The sequence below is a fragment of the Balaenoptera physalus genome (genome assembly GCF_965194825.1).
Source record: "Balaenoptera physalus genome assembly, chromosome: 6".
Taxonomy (NCBI): Eukaryota; Metazoa; Chordata; class Mammalia; order Artiodactyla; family Balaenopteridae; genus Balaenoptera; species Balaenoptera physalus.
The window spans coordinates 97,745,079-97,763,556 of NC_138885.1; the positions used below are offsets into that span (position 1 = coordinate 97,745,079).

At 37.5% G+C, this 18,478-nt stretch overlaps 1 protein-coding gene across 10 annotated transcripts in view; it reads left to right on the plus strand.

The window, feature by feature from the left end:
• Positions 1-18,478, plus strand: part of LOC309663337 (cyclin-Y-like protein 1) — a 117,403-nt gene that overhangs the window by 88,546 nt on the left and 10,379 nt on the right. For 8 of the 10 annotated variants that reach the window (XM_082467256.1, XM_082467259.1, XM_082467255.1 and 5 more), the window contains 6 exons: positions 2,329-2,403; positions 4,290-4,324; positions 10,382-10,482; positions 14,026-14,061; positions 16,264-16,315; positions 17,288-17,407. In XM_082467256.1, the coding sequence (XP_082323382.1) occupies positions 2,329-2,403; positions 4,290-4,324; positions 10,382-10,482; positions 14,026-14,061; positions 16,264-16,315; positions 17,288-17,407 (419 nt within the window). Of the gene's footprint in view, positions 1-2,328; positions 2,404-4,289; positions 4,325-6,196; positions 6,489-10,381; positions 10,483-14,025; positions 14,062-16,263; positions 16,316-17,287; positions 17,408-18,478 lie in introns of those variants that run through there. The other 2 variants (XM_082467254.1, XM_082467253.1) reach the window with 2 other exon arrangements.

Below are 18,478 nucleotides of genomic sequence, written 5' to 3' on the forward strand. Positions count from 1 at the left end.
TAAAAGTAACGGTTGTGAATCATTGTGTGTTAATGATTGTGAATGGTTGTGTGTAATTTTTAAACAGAGCATCGTTTTGTCTCATGCAGATTTTTGTTCATGATATTTGTTAAAGGAATGAGCAAGTGACTTTTACCTTTCCCCACCTTTAGTGTGATCATCAGTACTGCTGATTAACCAGGTCTCCTTTAGTTGCAAGTTAAAAGAACATCACAGAGTTAAGCACTACTTGACCCAGGAGTTAAATGATCTCCTCAGTTCTGCTCTCCTCTGTTGATGTCTCCTGAAAAGCCTTTCCCCTCATGATAGCAAGGGGAGTGTCCAGCAGCTCAAGACTAGCTAAGGATCCTAGAGTACAGTTCTGCCTTTCTCTTTTCTTGGGACGTCCCAGGACAGCTGTGATTGATTGGCCGGTCCTGGGTCCTGTGCCTACCTTTGAACCCCCTAGGATAGAGTAGGGAGAGTGCCAGCTTTTTTCTGGTCACTTGGGCTAAGTTTACTTTTTTTTTTTGCATGTTGTCATTTCTTTTATCCCAGCCTTCTTGATTTTTGTATTTAGATCTGTAGTAGCACATCTTGGTTTGGCGGGTGTGTGTGTGTGTGTGTGTTAAAGCTTGCTTCTCTTTGATTCTGGCACTTAATTTTCCTGGACTTCCATTGAAAATTGTTAAGTTTTACCATGCCATAGACACTGATAAATAAGACAGCTACTTTGCAAACATTTCTGCTTATTTTTTAGATTCAAATGTAGTCTATTTACTTTCTTTTTGGTATAGGTAAGTAGTCATGAATTCTTTCGGAAGCTATAGGTTAGAGGCAGCTGTGAAAGTCTCTGCCTGCCATTTTGTGTACAGCTGAAATAATTTATTTTCCCATTGTCTTAATTTTTCAAATATGTAGGAGAAAAAAACTTTAAAATAATTATATGGGTCTTTTACATAAAAATGTTGAATAGAATATTTTCTCCAAAAGCAGCTTGATAAACTTCAAATTCAGTGAAGGAATTTTCATGAAGAACAAAGCAGTTGGTTTAGCTCTGTAAATTACTAGTGCTGGCAATGACATTAAAATGGATGGCTCAGATTCCTGTTAAAACGGGAAGTCCAAAATTACTGTTCGTGCCAAATTCTTTCTGGGTGGGAAAAGGGGATTCTAGGTAGATACATTTGTGAAATGCTGGGTTAGACAGAATTCACTACTAGACTAATTAGTTTTTAATATATCAATGTGTGTATTCTTTGGATTCTCTAAGAGGCAGGGATATATTTGTATTTCACTTTGACCATCAAAGCCATCTTTCAAAAACAGATCAGTTATTATGTGGTTTGGGAAATAATTGCCTTAACCATTACTCTTTATCTGAATCTTGGTCCAGTTTCTTAAAAGATTGGTTAAATGGTTTGAGATGGACTTTGCTGAGGAAGTGTCATAGGGCTTTGATGTTTGTTTGTTTGTTTGAAACAACAACCTTACTATCCTGTGTGGTAGCTTGTGCTTGTTTTGTATTTCTGCCTAAATAGAAGACGCTATCCCACCTTGGTGCAAGGTGGGCTACAGGCAGACCCACCTTTTCGTGTAGGTATGGCCAAAATTTTTTTCTAGTAGCCCTATGATCTGCTCCAGAAAGTACTCTTATTGAAGCCCCAAATTAATCATGCAGCGTGGAATGAAGAAGTGAGTTTAGCTTTGGAAATAGAGGGCAAAGTTAAAAATCACTCTCATGGAAGTGTTCCTCTAGATTAGAACATTGAACTTTTATGTAGTCCTCTTAAATCTGCCATGATGAATAGCCCCCAGATAAACCACAGCCAATGAAATGAGTTCATTTGTTGAATGGAGTTAGAATTAGCCATTTGATTGTCTGAAGAACATTTGCCAAAAGCAACTCACTTCGTTTTGGCATATTTGATATATTGAGCTGGTATCTGACAGTAGTTGGCCACAGCATAACTTGCTTCTTGAGACTGTTCCTGGAATGTGCTAGTAATATCAGCTTTAAAAGAGGGTGACTGAATTTTTAATTGATAAATAGGAGGGGAGTCACATATATGATTCATCTAAAAATGGCATAGATTATTTAGGTGCAAGTTAAAGAAGTCTAAGACATAGCCATGGTTTTATTCCACATGTATGGAGAGTTTCTACAATTTTGCTGTTTCCCAATAGAATTTTTATATTGTGCCTTTACTAAAATTGCCTTTTTGTCATTACTAAAAGCTCTTCTCAAGACTATTAAAAGTGGTTTCAATCAATGTGTAGCTATCTTTAAAATCATGTATTTTTCTACTCAACTAAATCACCACACCTTTTTCTCTTCTTCCTATACAGACTTAGCTTTGGAACCAAACCCTTCTGACCACCCAAGGGCAAGCACAATATTTCTGAGCAAATCTCAAACAGATGGTAAGGCAATGTTTTTTTTTCCCTGAGAAAAAGAGTGAAAACTGTTTTTGTTTTGTGTATTATAGGAGGTATTTAGAAAAACTCTTACAGTGGTTTAAATGTTTCACTTTTTTTATGTATTCACTTGTCTTATTTTAATATGTTGATGATACAGTTTCCTTTAGTTGTCAGTGTTTTAGGGAGGAGAACACTTGGACTATCTGTTTATACATTTTGCCACCTCTTTATCAACATAGTCAACTGGCCACATGATTTAGATGTGGTCTATTTCTCCATGCTACTTTGTCCTTTTCCCCTTGCTCCGAAGAGCACATATGTTAAAGACAAATGATAGGGTTTAGGTCACAGTTAGGTTTTCATTTGATCAAATCAGAAAAATCAGTTGTTATATATGGGAATTGAGCCTTGTGATTTTGGCCCTGTTTTACACAGTGTTCAACCAGACGAGCCTATCTCACATCCAGATTTATGCTACTCAGAACTTTTAAGCTATTCAAAACTTTCTCATCCTAATGTAGTGCTGTGCCAGGGTAATAAGAGCAACATGCCATATGGGGTTTTCCAGAAGATTATCCTCAGCATGTGAAACTCATATAAATTTCCTGTGTCCTCCTTGTTTTAAGATGAGAATCAGAACCGTAGAATTTTTTGCACTCCTGCTTGCCTGCTTGTCTTCCTGAATGTTATGTTAAATCCTAGTTTATTTGCTAAAAAGCCATACGTGACCAAGTTTTTCAGTTGATTACGAGAGCAGGAATACAAGAAGTGAACATTCCATAATATTTAAAGTGAAGCACCACAATAAAAAACGGAGGTTTGGTTTTTTGTTGTTGTTGTTTTGCTTTTTGTTTTTTTCCGTTAGATCACTGGTTTTTATAAAAGGATATAACTCAGGAACAGCCAGATGGAAGAGATGCATAGGGCCAGGCATGGGGACAGGGCACAGAGCTTTGATGCCCTCTGCAAGGGTACTACATGTTCACCAACCTGGAAGCTCCTGGGGTTTCTAACTTGCATTTTTCTAGTGTGTGTACTTGAGCCACTCATTTCTGGTTAGGATTGCTCTATTTCTCAGTTTCTTCCAGAGCCATGAGCTGCTCACATGTAGAGGGGCTCTGGAGACAGTAAAAGAAAAGCTGTCCCATGCCTGTCTCTCTCTTCAGCCTTAAGGAATCCGTGCCTGTGATGCCTGTCTGGAGTTAAAGGAGGCAATGTGAGCAAGAGTGTGGCCTAAGACCCTCTTCAGGCTTTTATTCTTCTGGCCTTTGTTGGAGCAAAACCGTTTTGTGTGCTGTAGATATGTTCATTTAGGTCAGCACACTCATTTTAAAATTTACGTTTAACATAGGTTACTTTCCAGTTGTGTATTTTTTCAGTAAGGTATTTGAGTAGGTTACCATTAAGTGGTTCAGGATGCTTCCAGAGATACCGGTGCGTTGGGAGATGAGTGCCTGGCCAGAAACTGGTTCGTAGAGTTGTCATCTGTAGATTGTGGTAATTAAAGTAAGCTGTGTGTAAATGAAGACTTAGAAAATACTCCTGGCTAGTAGTTCAGCTATGCAGCAGGTAAATTTTTTTATTAGCTAAGTTTCTCACCTGGCCTAATTTGCTTTGTCCTTTTCTTTTGTAAATGGGGAGTCTTTCATTTGTACCTAATACAGAATATCTATTAGGTCAAAAAAGTGAAACTAAGTTTTTAGATTTTATTTATAGGACTCATCTTGCTGGGTGATTTAAATTATATATTTTGTTGGAAATTATTTTAAAAAATAGAATGGAATTTTATCTCATTGTGTTATTGGTAATCCATCAAATAATTAGTGACTACTTTTATTTTTCTATGGCATTTGTATCAGAATTCATCAGTTAATTTTTTTTATTCTTAGTGCGGGAAAAGAGGAGGAGCAACCATTTAAACCATGTAAGTAAACAGTTGAAAAGTTAAGAAATTAATAGTTTGAATTAAAAATATGTCTGCCATGATTCCTAAAAATATGATGGATCCAATACTGTTAGCATGGACCTCTTTTTTGTAGATTTTCTAAATCTCTATTTTCCTAATTATCAAATGTATTCAGGAAAGTCTTTGAGTTAGTAGTGCCCATTTTTTAAGGGTTCTGACATTTAAGTTAAATTTCACTAATACGGTTGTAGTATAAAGATCTGCCTTAAATTCTTTTGCCTTATTTTTTTGATCTTATTTTTTAACCAAAGTAATAAAAGTATAACAGGTAAGTTAATTTTTAGCACTGTCCATTGACTTCTTGTCATAGCAGGTGAAAGCTTAGCTTCTTCGCTCCACCATGACGTTATTTCCCTCCCTGTGTTCCCTCAACGTGTATCAGTTTTTATTAAATCAGAATCAATGTTTACATTACTACGACTCTGCAAATATTGTGCATTGCTGAGCCATATAGTTCTCTGACTGTGCCCCCTCCTTGTACACCCTTCATTCTTTTTCTTAAATATTAATGAAATTGGAGCACTTCTGCACTTCTCTAGGATAACCCAATCCCCCTTTTCCTAGCCAACGTGATCTCACACAGCCAAATGCAGTAAGTAGCTCCCTGCCCGGTCTCCCTGCTTTCACATTCTTCATTTTTTCTGTGGAATTAATTTCCTGACTATATTCACTTGCCTGTTTTCTAACAGCTATTTTCTTCCCCAAATGTTTTAACATTTGTCACATGCCTATGAAAAATATTTTCCGTCTACTAAGCCACATCTGTTCCATTTTTTTCTTGGAGACACTTTGCCCCAATCTTTTGTCTTCCTACTCCCATATAGACTAGTGTTCCCCTGGGCCTGCTCTATGCCTCTTTTCCTGGGATATCTGTGTGAAGTCATCTGGGATCTCACATAACTCTGCTCTCTTATGTTGGATCCCCTATGTCCTAGATTCTGTTTCCCTCTTGTCTTGTTATACTTCCTTGTTTTACTGGAGCACATTTTCCTGGGAAAAGGGCACATGGGCAGAAAGTTTATAGAGATCTAGCCTCTCTGAAACTCCTTCTATTTGATAAAGTATAGAATTCTCAGTTGAAACTAATTTTTGCCGTTCTAAAGACATTTCCCTCTCATCTTCTCATTTACACTGTTGCTCTTAAACCTGTTGACATTGTATGGTACATTGTACATGACCGATTTTAGTCATTTTCCCCCATCCCTTCCTTCTCGGGAACCTTTTAGTACCTTCCCTCTCCCTGGGATTTTGCAATTTCATAATTTGGTTTGGTATAGACCTTTTTTGTGTGTTTCTTTGATATTCTGTTTTTTTCTTCCAGGTTCCTATTATTCAGATGTTGGAAGTCTTAGACTTACCAGATCGCTAACTTTTTTCCCCTCCTGCTTTGCATTTTGTCTTTTTGTCCTGCTTCCTGGAGATTTCCTTGACTGTGCTCTAATCCTTCTATTGAATATATTGTTTTGTCTACCTTATTTTCAATTTATAGAGTTCTCTTATATCCTGTCATTCTTTTTTTCACTGATGCAATTTCAAGTTTTCATTTGCTCCTGAGTTTTTATCACTCCCATCAATTCCTTCTTCCTGTTTTGTTTTGGTTTTTTTTAAAGCATCCTTATATTTTATTTTATTTATTGATTTTTTGGCTGCATTGGGTCTTGGTTTCTGCACGTGGGCTTTCTCTGGTTGCGGTGAGCTGGGCCTACTCTTTGTTGGGTGCGTGGGCTTCTCATTGCAGTGGCTTCTCTTGTTGCGGAGCACAGGCTCTAGGGCGTGCGGGCTTCAGTAGTTGCGGCTCATGGGCTCTAGAGCGCAGGCTCAGTAGTTGTGGCGCATGGGCTCAGTTGCTCTGTGGTATGTGGGATCTTTCTGGGCCAGGGCTCGAACCCGTGTCCCCTGCATTGGCAGGCAGATTCTTAACCACTGCGCCACCAGGGAAGTCCCATTCCTTCTTCCTGTTTTGATCTCTTACTTGTTGGGGGCTTCCCTCAAACGTGTGATGGTCCTTGGCTGTCTGTTAAGATCTAATTGGAAGCATCACTTGGACAAGTCGTTAACTGATGGGCCTCACTGCAAGGATTTGGGGACCACTCCTCTGAACTCTGAGCCTGCCTTGGGTTCTGTAAGACAAACTGGTTTTCTTGTTCCTGTCCTAGTCACTCTCTGTAGGTACCAAGGTTGTGCTTCCTCTGTTCTGCCATGTCAGTTACCACTCCTTTATCTAGTCTTTTCACCTTTCAAACATTAAAAATCATCTGCTGTTTATCCTGTCTTATGTATAGCTTTTTTAAAAAATGTCTTTAATTCTAATGAGATGATATCTGAAAGAAGGGGGAGAGGAAATAGATTTGTGGTCAGTCTACTCAAACTTAGATTTATTCTTTGAATATAGGTTCTGAGTTTGAAGCTTAATGCAATATAATTAACGATATTAATTCAGACAATATTTTTGATTATACCTATAATTAGAATATTATACTTTTCTACTAAGGCCTTGAGTATGAATTCTATTCAAACCACTCACCCTACCATATTGTCCATTAATGTGCAACATAGATGGAGTATTACAGACTTTTCAGTGAAAGTCATTGATTCTTAATAAACGTATCCAAAACTTGTGAAAAGGGGGAAGAAAAAAGTGAACTTCAGCTTTATTCTCTCTTTTTTTTTTTTTTTTCATTTATATACTTTTATTTGGGAATGTTGAAATCAATACAGAGAAAACGAAATTTCAGAGACAATGAATATCATTAGTTTGGATATCATTACTTTATTATAAAAGAAACACGGAAATTATTTACAGGATGAAAGATTTCAGAACTTCAGTGGCAGCTTCACGTGATGCCATTGGGGGAACGGGCAGCTTCACGTGATGCCATTTCAATAGTGACTTATTTTAGTCGACATATTTTCCAAGAATGTCACCATCTCTAAATAAGAAATAATCCTTGTCATCTAGAACTACTTTGGTGCCTCCATATTCTGGGAGAAGAACTTTATCTCCAACTTTCACACTAACTGGTTGAATCTCTCCACCCTTTCCTTTAGAGCCTGATCCAACAGCTACTACCATTGCTTGCAATACTTTTCTTTGCGATTTTTCTGGAAGCATAATGCCTCCTTTGGTTACAACTTCGGGTGCACTTCTTTCAACTAATACTCGGTCAAAGAGGGGAAGAAACTTTCTAAATGCCTGTCCTGCCATGACTTGGGTTGCCGCACTTCGTACTCTCGCTCTCTCCAGCTTTATTCTTTTAATGGGTTAAAATCAGAGGCAGTAGGCACAATGGGAAGAGTCATTGGGTGGGGGCAGGATTTCAACAGGTACTTGACCTTTAATGATAAACTTTGAGGGTTGTTACTTACTAGCCTCCTAGGTATGATTATTTTCTAGTCTTCACCATTAAACCTGCAGTCTACTAAGCAACCTTTCCCCTTATAAAGATTGTAAAAGTCCATGTATTTTGTCCTTAGTGCTGAATGAAGATAAATACTCTTCTTCAGTGACCAATTGAAATAATACCTATGAACATTAAACTGTCAGTAGTGTTTTTTGCTACTTGTTTTTTTTTTTTTTTGTATTTGCATTTTATACCCTTATGTGTGTCAGTGCAGTTTATTGAGGTTGTGAGCCAGCAATGGTAAGGCTTTAATCATAAAGGACAGTTATCTTAAATTTTCAAGCAAGATGAGAGGAAAGTAATCTGCTGGCAGCTAACATATCTAGGCTTTGCTCAGAGGCTTCAATTCTGCCATCCTTTAGTGAACACCAGATGCTGGAAAGTTTGAATAGTTTCAGGAGTAGGCCTGTGGAAGTGTTTCTTTTGTAGGATCGAGCCAGTAGACTGTAAGTTGCTGATACATTAAATGAGCCCCCATAGGACTATAGAGCACATCTAATTAAAAATTTTAAATGTTTTAGCAGTAATATTTCCAAAGACAAATCAATATACATTCATAATAGAAAAAAAAGTTTTTAATAGAGGAAAACAGGATAAATAGCACCCAAAGCTCTACCAACTAGTCTATATTTTGGTACATTTCCTTACTATTTTTATTCCCCTCATATATATAGATTTTTGGTCAGAATTGACTTTTATTACATGTAGTGTATGTCATATTATACCCTAATAGTAGTGACCTTAAAAGATAACCTGCTTCGTTTAGAATCAAAGTATTTGAATGAGTGAATTTTCATTTTTCATGCTGTATCTGTTTTTTGAGATTCTAAAATTACACATTAACCAGGTAGCTTAAGGACCATATCAGAGTTTTAGTTTAAAACATTTCTAGCTTGAAGGAGAAATTAGTCTTCCAAATAGTGATACTGTTTCAAATATGTTACATCTAGAACTTTTTGTTAATAAGGAATAAGTGGCTTTGCATAAAGCATCTGAAACAAGCAAAATGGCATTTTATATATGCCATTTGGATATTTCTGATTGTTGGATACTGGCAATTTTTATTTAAATGCTCTGTATTTTAACAAGCATCAACTAGATTTTCTCCCTGCCTCACCTTTCATGTATTTGTGGAGGACATTGATGGGAGAGTGTGACAGCATGGTGAAAACTATTTTATATTAATAGGAGGAAGGAAGGCTCATCTGAATTAGTAAACAAACAAAAACCAAAAACAAAACCCAGCTTTAAAATTGTTTGTATTCTGTGGTATTAAAGAATGCTACTCTTCCTTCCAGTGGCTTTCAGTGATTGGGATTTGGTTATTGGCCTTACTTTAAGGAAGAGAGTTGTCCTAACATAGTTTAGGCCATTTTAGTATTTGACTATTGCCGTTTTCATGGGCTCTTCACAAATAAATGGATACTTCTAAAGTGTTTTAAAGATAGTTCATTCTCTAGAGGGTCTCAAAAAGTTCTTTGTCACCTATCCAACACCACTGTAGATAAATTCTCACGAATTTGTATCTTTAGTAAGATTTACCTCCAGTTGTAACTGATCTTAAATAATTTCTCAAACACCTGTTGAATCCTAATTTGTCCCAGATTCTGTGCTCAGTAGCTGGAGGTAGGAGAAGAATCTTCCTAACCTGGAGAAGCTTGTTTACTTAAGAGGGTGGTACTATGCAAGCAGCTGAGACCATGGAACAGTTGGTAAATTAGATGTGTGAGTGTGCAGAAAGTGAGAAGTTTTGTGGTGTGCCTGCTGGCAAAGGGATCCTAGAGGCAGATGGGGTCAAGCTTGCTGGGACAGGAGGAAGAAAACGGCATTGCAGGCAGAGAGCAGCATGGGTGAGGCAGGAGTGTCAAATAACAAACACGTAGAACAGAATTAGTACAATTTTGAAATGAATGGCAAGTATTCTCTGAGGTTCTCACTTGAGTAATGTAACGGCAGTCTTACTTAAACATGAAGTGAGAAGTTAAATTCTCAGAGTTGTTTTATCCGTTTTTTTTTGGACGCGAGAGAATCTTTAAGCAGTACCTTTTTGTCCTCCAGATAAGGAAATTGAGGCCCAGAGAGACTTATGGCCCCCAGCTTTTTAGTGATAGAGCAGCCCTGGCATGCCCAGCCTCTGATTGGAAAACGTTTGTTTCGTCACACTGTCTCCTGAACTAATACATTTATTATTGGTGTTCATTTACTGCAGTGAAATGCTCCTACATCGGTATTATATAAAGCATTACGTTTTATTGTAGTAAATGAATAGAAATAGGAAATCTCAGCTGCATTTCATTGCTTAAGGAAAAAACCCTGAAATCTTATTCTAAACTTTTTACATTATTATAAAGGTAATTTATAATAGGTGCTTGCCAGGTTTGATTATAGGTACTATATCAAGGCAGCATTTTATAACCCATTTCTCAAAGCTCGTCTGTGGAAGTCAGAGTATAGAGGTTTCCCATAGAGCTGCACATGATATCACACTCAGGCAGTTCATGGAGTGTAAGAAAAATCTTAATGCTTTATCGTTTGACATTTTAACCAAGGAAAAAAACACACTTTATAGGTTTAACTTACTGTGACATTTTCTTCTATTTCCCTTCCCCTTCAGGTATCTCCAGGGCAGCTTACTAAAAAGTATAGCTCATGCTCAACAATATTTCTAGATGACAGCACAGTCAGCCAGCCTAATCTTAGAACCACAGTAAAATGGTGAGTACAAGTAGGTTGCCAAGGGCTGAGTGACAGACCCCCTTATCGCTAAAAGCATCCTAGCCATACATAATTTCATTCATTTGAATTGTCCTTTTCAGTGATCAGGTTAAAAAACTGGTGTCAACTATAGATTGATTTCAAGGACCTAAATATGAATTTTCAGTTTCCATTTTAATCTTAGAGCGCATGATAGAAGGGAAAGCCAGTTAGCAAATAAGAAATCCCAGAAAAAGTATAAATCTTTATTTGACGCGTTTCTGTTGCTAAGCCATTGTTGAACACAGTGAGAAAGAGAGGTGCTTTTGATTGGCTGTTTCTAGAGACAATTATTTCTGTATGAGTTGTAGTCCTCAAACAATGTGCACTACTTTGGAAGCTACTCTTAGAAGAAGGAACAGCTTGTCCCCTACTGGCACCAAAGCGAATCTGCATTTAAATTTAATTGGAGTTTGTCAGATTTATCCCACTGTGCATTTTTTTTTTCCTGCACTCTTTCTGTATGAAATTTTACTTCTCCTTCCTGTCCCCCAAAGAGGGGGAGAATATATCAAACCAGTCTTAAGAAATACACACTCAAGCTTAATTTCTTTGTAGATGAAATTTGTTCAACTGAGGTTTTAACTTAATAGACACATTTAAGTTTTGTTTATATATATAAATATATCTCCAACACACTGTATCAATCACAGCAGAGAACAATAAAAGAGGTGAGGTTTCGGAAACATGGCTGTGGTCAGGCTTATACTTAAGGAGACACGAACAGTGTCATGATGATGGAAACTACTCTTTAATTTCTGGGAGCACCTCATAGTCCACAATTGGAGATGCACTTTCAAAACACCCTAATGATGAACCTTTCAAGCTTATTTAAGAGAAAAAAACCAAACGGGATGCAGAGCTTCTTGCCTCCTCCCTCGCCGTTGTCCACGAAACATTAACATCTCCTTAGGATATGAATGTTGATTTTCCAGAACACAGTTTGGGAAATGCTATTTGAAAATATTAATGTCCTTATCCTTAATTTTATTTGTTGTCTTAATTTTATAAGCTAATTATATTTTTAATTGGTTTTTAATGTGCCAGCTTTTTTTTTAGCTATTTAAATTATCAGTAACTTCTACTTTAATTAAAGACAGCAAGTTCACAGTCCTAATAATGTAACTTTCCTCTCTTGCTTACAATAATAGTTGCAGTCAAATCATGTTTCAGCAAAAACTGAGCCCCATCTCTAAAGTCCTGAGTTTGGGCACTTATCACATAATCACTGAATGTTTTTATTCAGCCAGGACACTGAATCTGTGGGTACAAAAACCACTCTACTTTGGCTAGAGTCGCAGCTTCTTTTGAATTCAAAAGAGTCTGATGTCCAGTATATAATTCAAAAGTACTTTGAAGGTTAACCTTGCTCAGGGACTTCCCTGGTGGTGTAGTGGTTAAGAATCTGCCTGCCAACGCAGGGGACACAGGTTCGAGCCCTGGTCCGGGAAGATCCCACATGCCGCAGAGCAATTAAACCTGTGCGCCACAACTACTGAGCCTGTGCCGTAGAGCCCGCGAGCCACAACTACTGAGCCCGTGTGCCACAACTACTGAAGCCCACGCACCTAGAGCCCGTGCCGTGCAACAAGAGAAGCCACCACAGTGAGAAGGCCGCGCACCACGACAAAGAGCAGCCCCCGCTCTTGGCAACTAGAGAAAGCCCGCGTGCAGTAACAAAGACCCCATGCAGCCCAAATTAAGTAAAATTAAATGAAATTTAAAAAAAAAAAAAAGATTAACCTTGCTCAGACAAGTAGGTTTCATCCTTTTTTTTCCCGACCTAGTCTAATTTTTGGAAGTACAGTAAATTTTAATTTGCTCTCATGAAGTTTTAAAAATGATCATTCATCACATTCATTATTGGTGAAATAAAGGTTTACTGAGAAAATTAATAGGGCCAATTGGCTTTTAGGAATGATTTTGAAAATGTTTATCATGGGGTTAGTTTTCAGTGGGGTAGTTGTTCTCAGTGGGGTAGGTGAGCCTTATTAGAATCACTTATGCAACTTTTCAAGATATATGTTTCTGGATGCACAAAGTCCACCCGCCTGCCCCCGCCTCCAAGACACAGTGTCTGTGTGTCTGTCTGTCTCTCTCTCACCCACGCACACACACCTGTTGACAAGATGGGGAATGATGTGAAGCATGATTATATGGACAAAAGCATCCCGAGTGATTCTCCGATCTTAACCCTAACTCATTCATCCCTAAACTTTGCTGCACGCTGCAGTCATCTGGGGATCTTTAAAAACAGTCCTGATGCCCAAGTCATACCCAGTGCCGGTTAAATCAGAACATCTTGAAGCAGAAGCCAGGCAGTTTTTAAAGCTTCTCAGATGATCCCAGTGTGCAGCTGAGCTTGGGAGCCACTATTTGGTTAGAGGGCAGGAGAAAGAGAACTGCTTCTGATAATTAGTGGGACCTTAGGTAAGTCAGTTTTAAGCCTTGGTTCCCTTATCTGTAAAATGGGTTGTTTAATTAAATGTCATCTACGGTTCAGTGGTCCTTTCCATCATAAAACTTCTAATGCTGTGATTTTAAAATCAATTTGAAGATGAAACTTTGAAGCACTATAGAAGTATCCATCTTTGATGCTAACGGTGTTACAGGCCTTTATACAAGTGCTAAGATTCTATAGACCTATTATAAAATTCAGATTTGCCTTCCCTCAATTATTTTGAGTTTCATTTTAGACACTGAGAACAAAGGGGAGCATATAACTTAACCAGAGAACCCCTTTGTTGCCTAATATACAACATCTGTGAATAACTTAGGAATATAGTAACTTAAAAAAGACTACCTAAGGACTTGTATCTATCTGTTCGTTAATACTTTATTTAAAATAATTTGGAAATACCTGTCATTAATAGTATTCTGTGTAGTATTATGCTGTCTTATTAGCACTGCTTATTTCAGGATAGCTAGACCTATCATCAGTTTTGTGGCTATAAAATTTTGCTATTAAATTTTCTAATAATTATGTAAAAGTGATTTAAAATCATTTTGGTATAGAGCACTTTTATTATTTACTTTTAGGGAAATAATGGAAAACGGATGGGTAGGTGGATAGCGAACTAAATCAACTGAAATGCAGGGGCTAACAAAAAAACCACACCCCCACACACACCCCCACACACAAACTACTATATGGCTTAAATTTAAGCATGTGTATAGATAGATATAACTTGTACAGGACAGAAGGTTTTGTGGGTAGAAGGACAAATGACAGGGGAAATATGTAATAATTTATATATTATAATAATCAACCAAAACATGCCTTCTAACAGCATATCTAGCATTTTGGGTCTCCTAATTTTGCTAAAAGCTGAAGAACCTAAAACAAGGGGGAAAGCACCCATGTGGTACTGTTCTGAATTCGAGGATTTCGGGGCCACTGGGCCTCTGGAAGGTCTTCCCTCCTTGCTAACCCCTTTTTAAAAATGTCTTCAGGCCTGATATGATAAAAATCAGTGATGACAATGTATTTTTTTTCCTCCACAGTATGACCTTAGCAATATATTACCACATAAAGAACAGGTGAGCTCTTTTAAAACCTATCTTGTTATTCCAGCTAATTAATTTACAAGGTATCAAGTTTAGTGTTAGGTAATAACTATAGATGTTACTGGCATAAGCTTTTATTATTAGAGTGCTTTTATTACAATATAGAAGTGAATCATTTATTTTTCTCTTAGGACCCTTAATTCTTAGGTTACTGAGCATCCCAAAGAGTATTTGTTTATATGGGTTATATTGATAATTTGCTGTATTAGAAATTGAAATTGAGAATTTAAAAAATTAAATCCATTGTATGTTAAAACAGGGTTTGCCTTAGCACTATTGAAATTTTGAGCTAGATAATGCTTTGTTGTGGGGTGTCGTCCTGTGTGTTATAGGATATATAGCAGCACCCTTGGCCTCTACTCACTAGATGCCAGTAGCACCTTCTTCCCTCCACATTACGACAACCAAAACTGTCTCCAGCCATGGCCAGAAGTCCCCTGGGGGACGAAATCACCCCTGATTGGGAACCCCAGTGTTTAACATAAGTCATTTTTTTTTTAATGAAAAATAAGTATTTTCCACAACAAAAAGTATTGAGAGAAAAGTATCTCCTTAATAGAAGACAGCTGATTCTCATATCTATTCTGTCTTCAGTCATTTGTTTTGAAGAAACAATATGAAGAAGATCCAGCCGCTTGCAGATATATAGTTGGAAAAAGATGTATTTTTAAAGCCTTCAGATAATTTGGTATATTCTTTGATACTGTACCAAAAGTCTGCATGTGCTAGTTTCTTAAATTAGTTAAAATGGAATTCTAAATCATATCAATGAACTTGTAATAAATACTATGTTAAATTAATACCCATTGATCTGTCATGCATACTGAGTAGATCTTTTTACCTGTACCTGACTTTATAATATTATACATTGGTCATTTGGAAAGTATTGGTTCACATTTCTTTAGACAGTGTCAAAAACTCACTTTTGTTAGTATCACCGCCAGTCTTACCAGAAAAGTCTTTTAAGTGTTGAGAAGTTGTCAAGTTCACAATAGAAGGTAGAAGTTTTCCAAAAATCCTGATATTTTTAGCTTGATGGCTTGAATTTTGTCATTGGCAACAAATAACTTTAGAGTTATTTTCCTTGAAGTGACAGGCTCACTTTGTTCATTTTTGAAAGAATGACTGTGTCAGTTGTACATTCAAATAACGATGGTGTTCGATGAAAAAAGTGTTTCAAATAAAGATGGTGTTCTATGAAAAAAATGACTTACCGCCAAGTCACAAGTGCTTTTCCTTAACACAGCCATATTTCAGTATGTAAAAGTGCTTAATGCATACTTTCCACTTATTCAGAATATTAAAAAGAAGGACCAAGGTTTAAGAACACTATTAATTTTTACTCTTTTATCAAGGATGTTCTTAAAGCAGATTTTTAACTGCAAGTGGCAGTGAATAATTGAATGACTTCTAATTCAGTTTGGTACCACTGCCTTGATTCATGCTCAGAAACCAGCAGTTTTAGCCACTTTTGCTTTTATGCATCCATAGCAAATGTCACACAATGTGAAGGGCAGGTAGTGTCTTAGTATTCTTATAAAAGCAGTTTTGACCTCTTGGGCCTCCTGAAGGAGGGGATAGGGGAGAATCCCAGAGGCCTGCAGACCACATTTAGAGAACCACTGTTCAAATGAGCGCAGTGTATTAGTGTGGTGAAATTTTAAATTAAAAAGCCTGGTTTCTTTTAAAATAAAAAGACAATTACATTTTTAACTCAAACTATTTAAAAGAGACAAGAAGAAATACACAATAAGGATATAAAGAACTAAAGAGAAAAAAACGGGAAAAAACCATGAATCTCATATTCACATTGATTGAAGTTAGAAGAATTTATTGCCCACCACCACTGCTTTATAAAATGTTCTTGCATATTCCAGTGTGAGGTTAGAGGGGTGAAAATATATTGGTTTACTAGCATTGCCTGTTAGGGAGGGTCAGTGCTTATAGAGGCGACTCTGGCTGGTTGTTGTAGAAAAGATTTCATAGAACTTGATGTGCTGAGTAAAAATAGGTCAGGAAACCTTTCTAAGGGTGGAATCCAGGAGAAGAATTTATAAAACTGTTTGCTTCGTTGAAGGTTAAGCTTCCTCTACCCCTCTCTCTACTCCTAGCAGATATTTTACTAAGGTAGTAACTCCTGAATTAATTTTTTAAATGCACATTCTTATTTTATAGAGATGCAGATAGATCCTTGGATATTTTTGATGAGAGATTACATCCACTCACAGTAAGTGTCAGTTTTATTGAAGTGGTATTTTTCTCTTATACAGTTGTGTTTATTTCATGCTGATTTGCTTTGAAATTAATTACTAGAAGAAAATTACTTCCTCCAGCTCGAAGTCAAATTCATCTTCCTTTAAGTCTTCTTCCCCACGCCATGTTGTGTCTAGTCATTTTCCCGAAGGCGTGTTGTATAAGGGGTTGATGGATATGAACCGAGTTGCACTTTGTGTGAATAGTGAGCAGGTAAGTAAACATACCCAAGTAACAGAAAATGTATCTTTTTAAAGGATGATGTTCCGTAGCATCAAACAATATAAATATTTGTAAATAAACCTAATATGATAAGGCCTCTAAGAAGAAAATTAGAAAACTGTTTACATTTTAAACGAATTAAAATGACAAAGTTTTAAAATTCACTTCTCCGGGTGCTCTGTGGCCACACGTGGCTGGCGACTGCTGTACAGGACAGCACATTCTTAGAGCCTTATGGTTACAGGACACTGGAAATGTGTTTTCAAAGTTGATTACAGAAAAGTATGACATATGGTGATCAGCAAGACTTTTGAGCCTAAAAATATTGGGTTGGCCAAAAAGTTTGTTTGGTTAGTGAATATATTGTTCAATAAAATGCTTGGTGAAAATGAAAACTGTGTCTTTTATTTTTACTTAAAACCAAATGAACTTTTTGGCCAACCCAATAGTTTACATTTGGTTAGAATTCTGTGGGGAGGAACGTGGAAATACATAAATTTTCTGCGGTTGTGCCTGTATTTTTCTTTAATGAATGGTGGTGAGTACTGGATCACTGTGGTATTTTAGGATCCCATTGTTTATATTTAAAAGACTACAAGACATGTCACCCAATCAAAATTATTTTAAGGGGCACGTGGGCCCAAGTGTGAAGACTGCTATCTTAAGGGTACTTTTAAGTATTTTTCTTCCATGGATACTTAAATTGCATTTTTTCTCCTTTCAGCGAGAAAAGATTCCAGAGGAATACTTCGAGCATGATCCTGAACACAAATTCATTTACAGATTTGTTCATACTCTTTTTAGTGCCGCACAGCTAACTGCTGAATGTGCAGTAGTAACTTTGGTAAGATATTTTTTCTTTCATAAAGCATCTGTAGAAATTTCTGTCTTGTACACATGGTATGGTCCTATTTTTCCCAAATGAAAGTAGGTTCCTGAAATGATCATTAGAACTTTATTCAGAGAAACCTATCAAAAGAAAGTAAAGTATACACATTTGAGCTTTAATCATCATTATGATTTAAAACGTTGCCATTGCTTTTCTCATCACAAAACAATTGCTATTAAAGGCAGCAGGAGAGATTTCTGCTTTCTCCTTCCACACCTGAGGGGACACACGCACGCACAGTGCACACACGCACACACAGACGACGCATGTGGTGGTGGGGGGGCGGGGCAATCACTGAGCGCTCTGGTCCACAGGCGGAAACAGGTTCCGGGCAGTTTGAAGCCGAGTCCCAGACTGCACTGCCTAGGCAGTTCTGATGTGTGTCCTGACTGAGAACTACTGCCCTCAGTTCTCTGTTCCTTGGATAATGGATAATGGTGTTAACCATCCCTGCTGTCCTCTTACTGCCTGCATGTGAAGTTGCCCAGGACTAGGGTGCCAGTAGGACTTCAGAAGGCTTTACTCTAGTTAGCCTGCTAAGCTACAGCTGTGTAAGGACCTTTTTGTCATCCATTCCTAATTCCTATGGTAAGATTTTATCATTTGAATAATAAATCATATTCAAGTGAGAGGTAGTTGGGATTGTTTTACTCCTCCCTATAGCAAACCTGTAGGGGGGAAAGTCAGCTGCGTGGTCTGCAGGGAAGGAATACTTAGGCCACTCACTGCCTGCTCCTATCAAGGCAGAATTTAGGACAGGAGGCTTGTGCTTTTGAAAAGAGACCCCTCAGTGGGTGCTGGATCAGACACAGGCCTTTTCTTGGAGCTACAGGCCACTTGGAGTGCTTAGCACATGCTTGAGAGAGGCAGGAATGGTGCTTGCATATGGAGAGCTAGGAAATGCAGGAAGGAGAGTATTTGGGTTGGAAGAGGGGCATTTCTTTGTAGACAAGTTAAGCTTGATGTACCTGCGAGACAGCAGAATGGCAGTGTCTAGTAATCATTTGAATATATGGGATTGGAGCA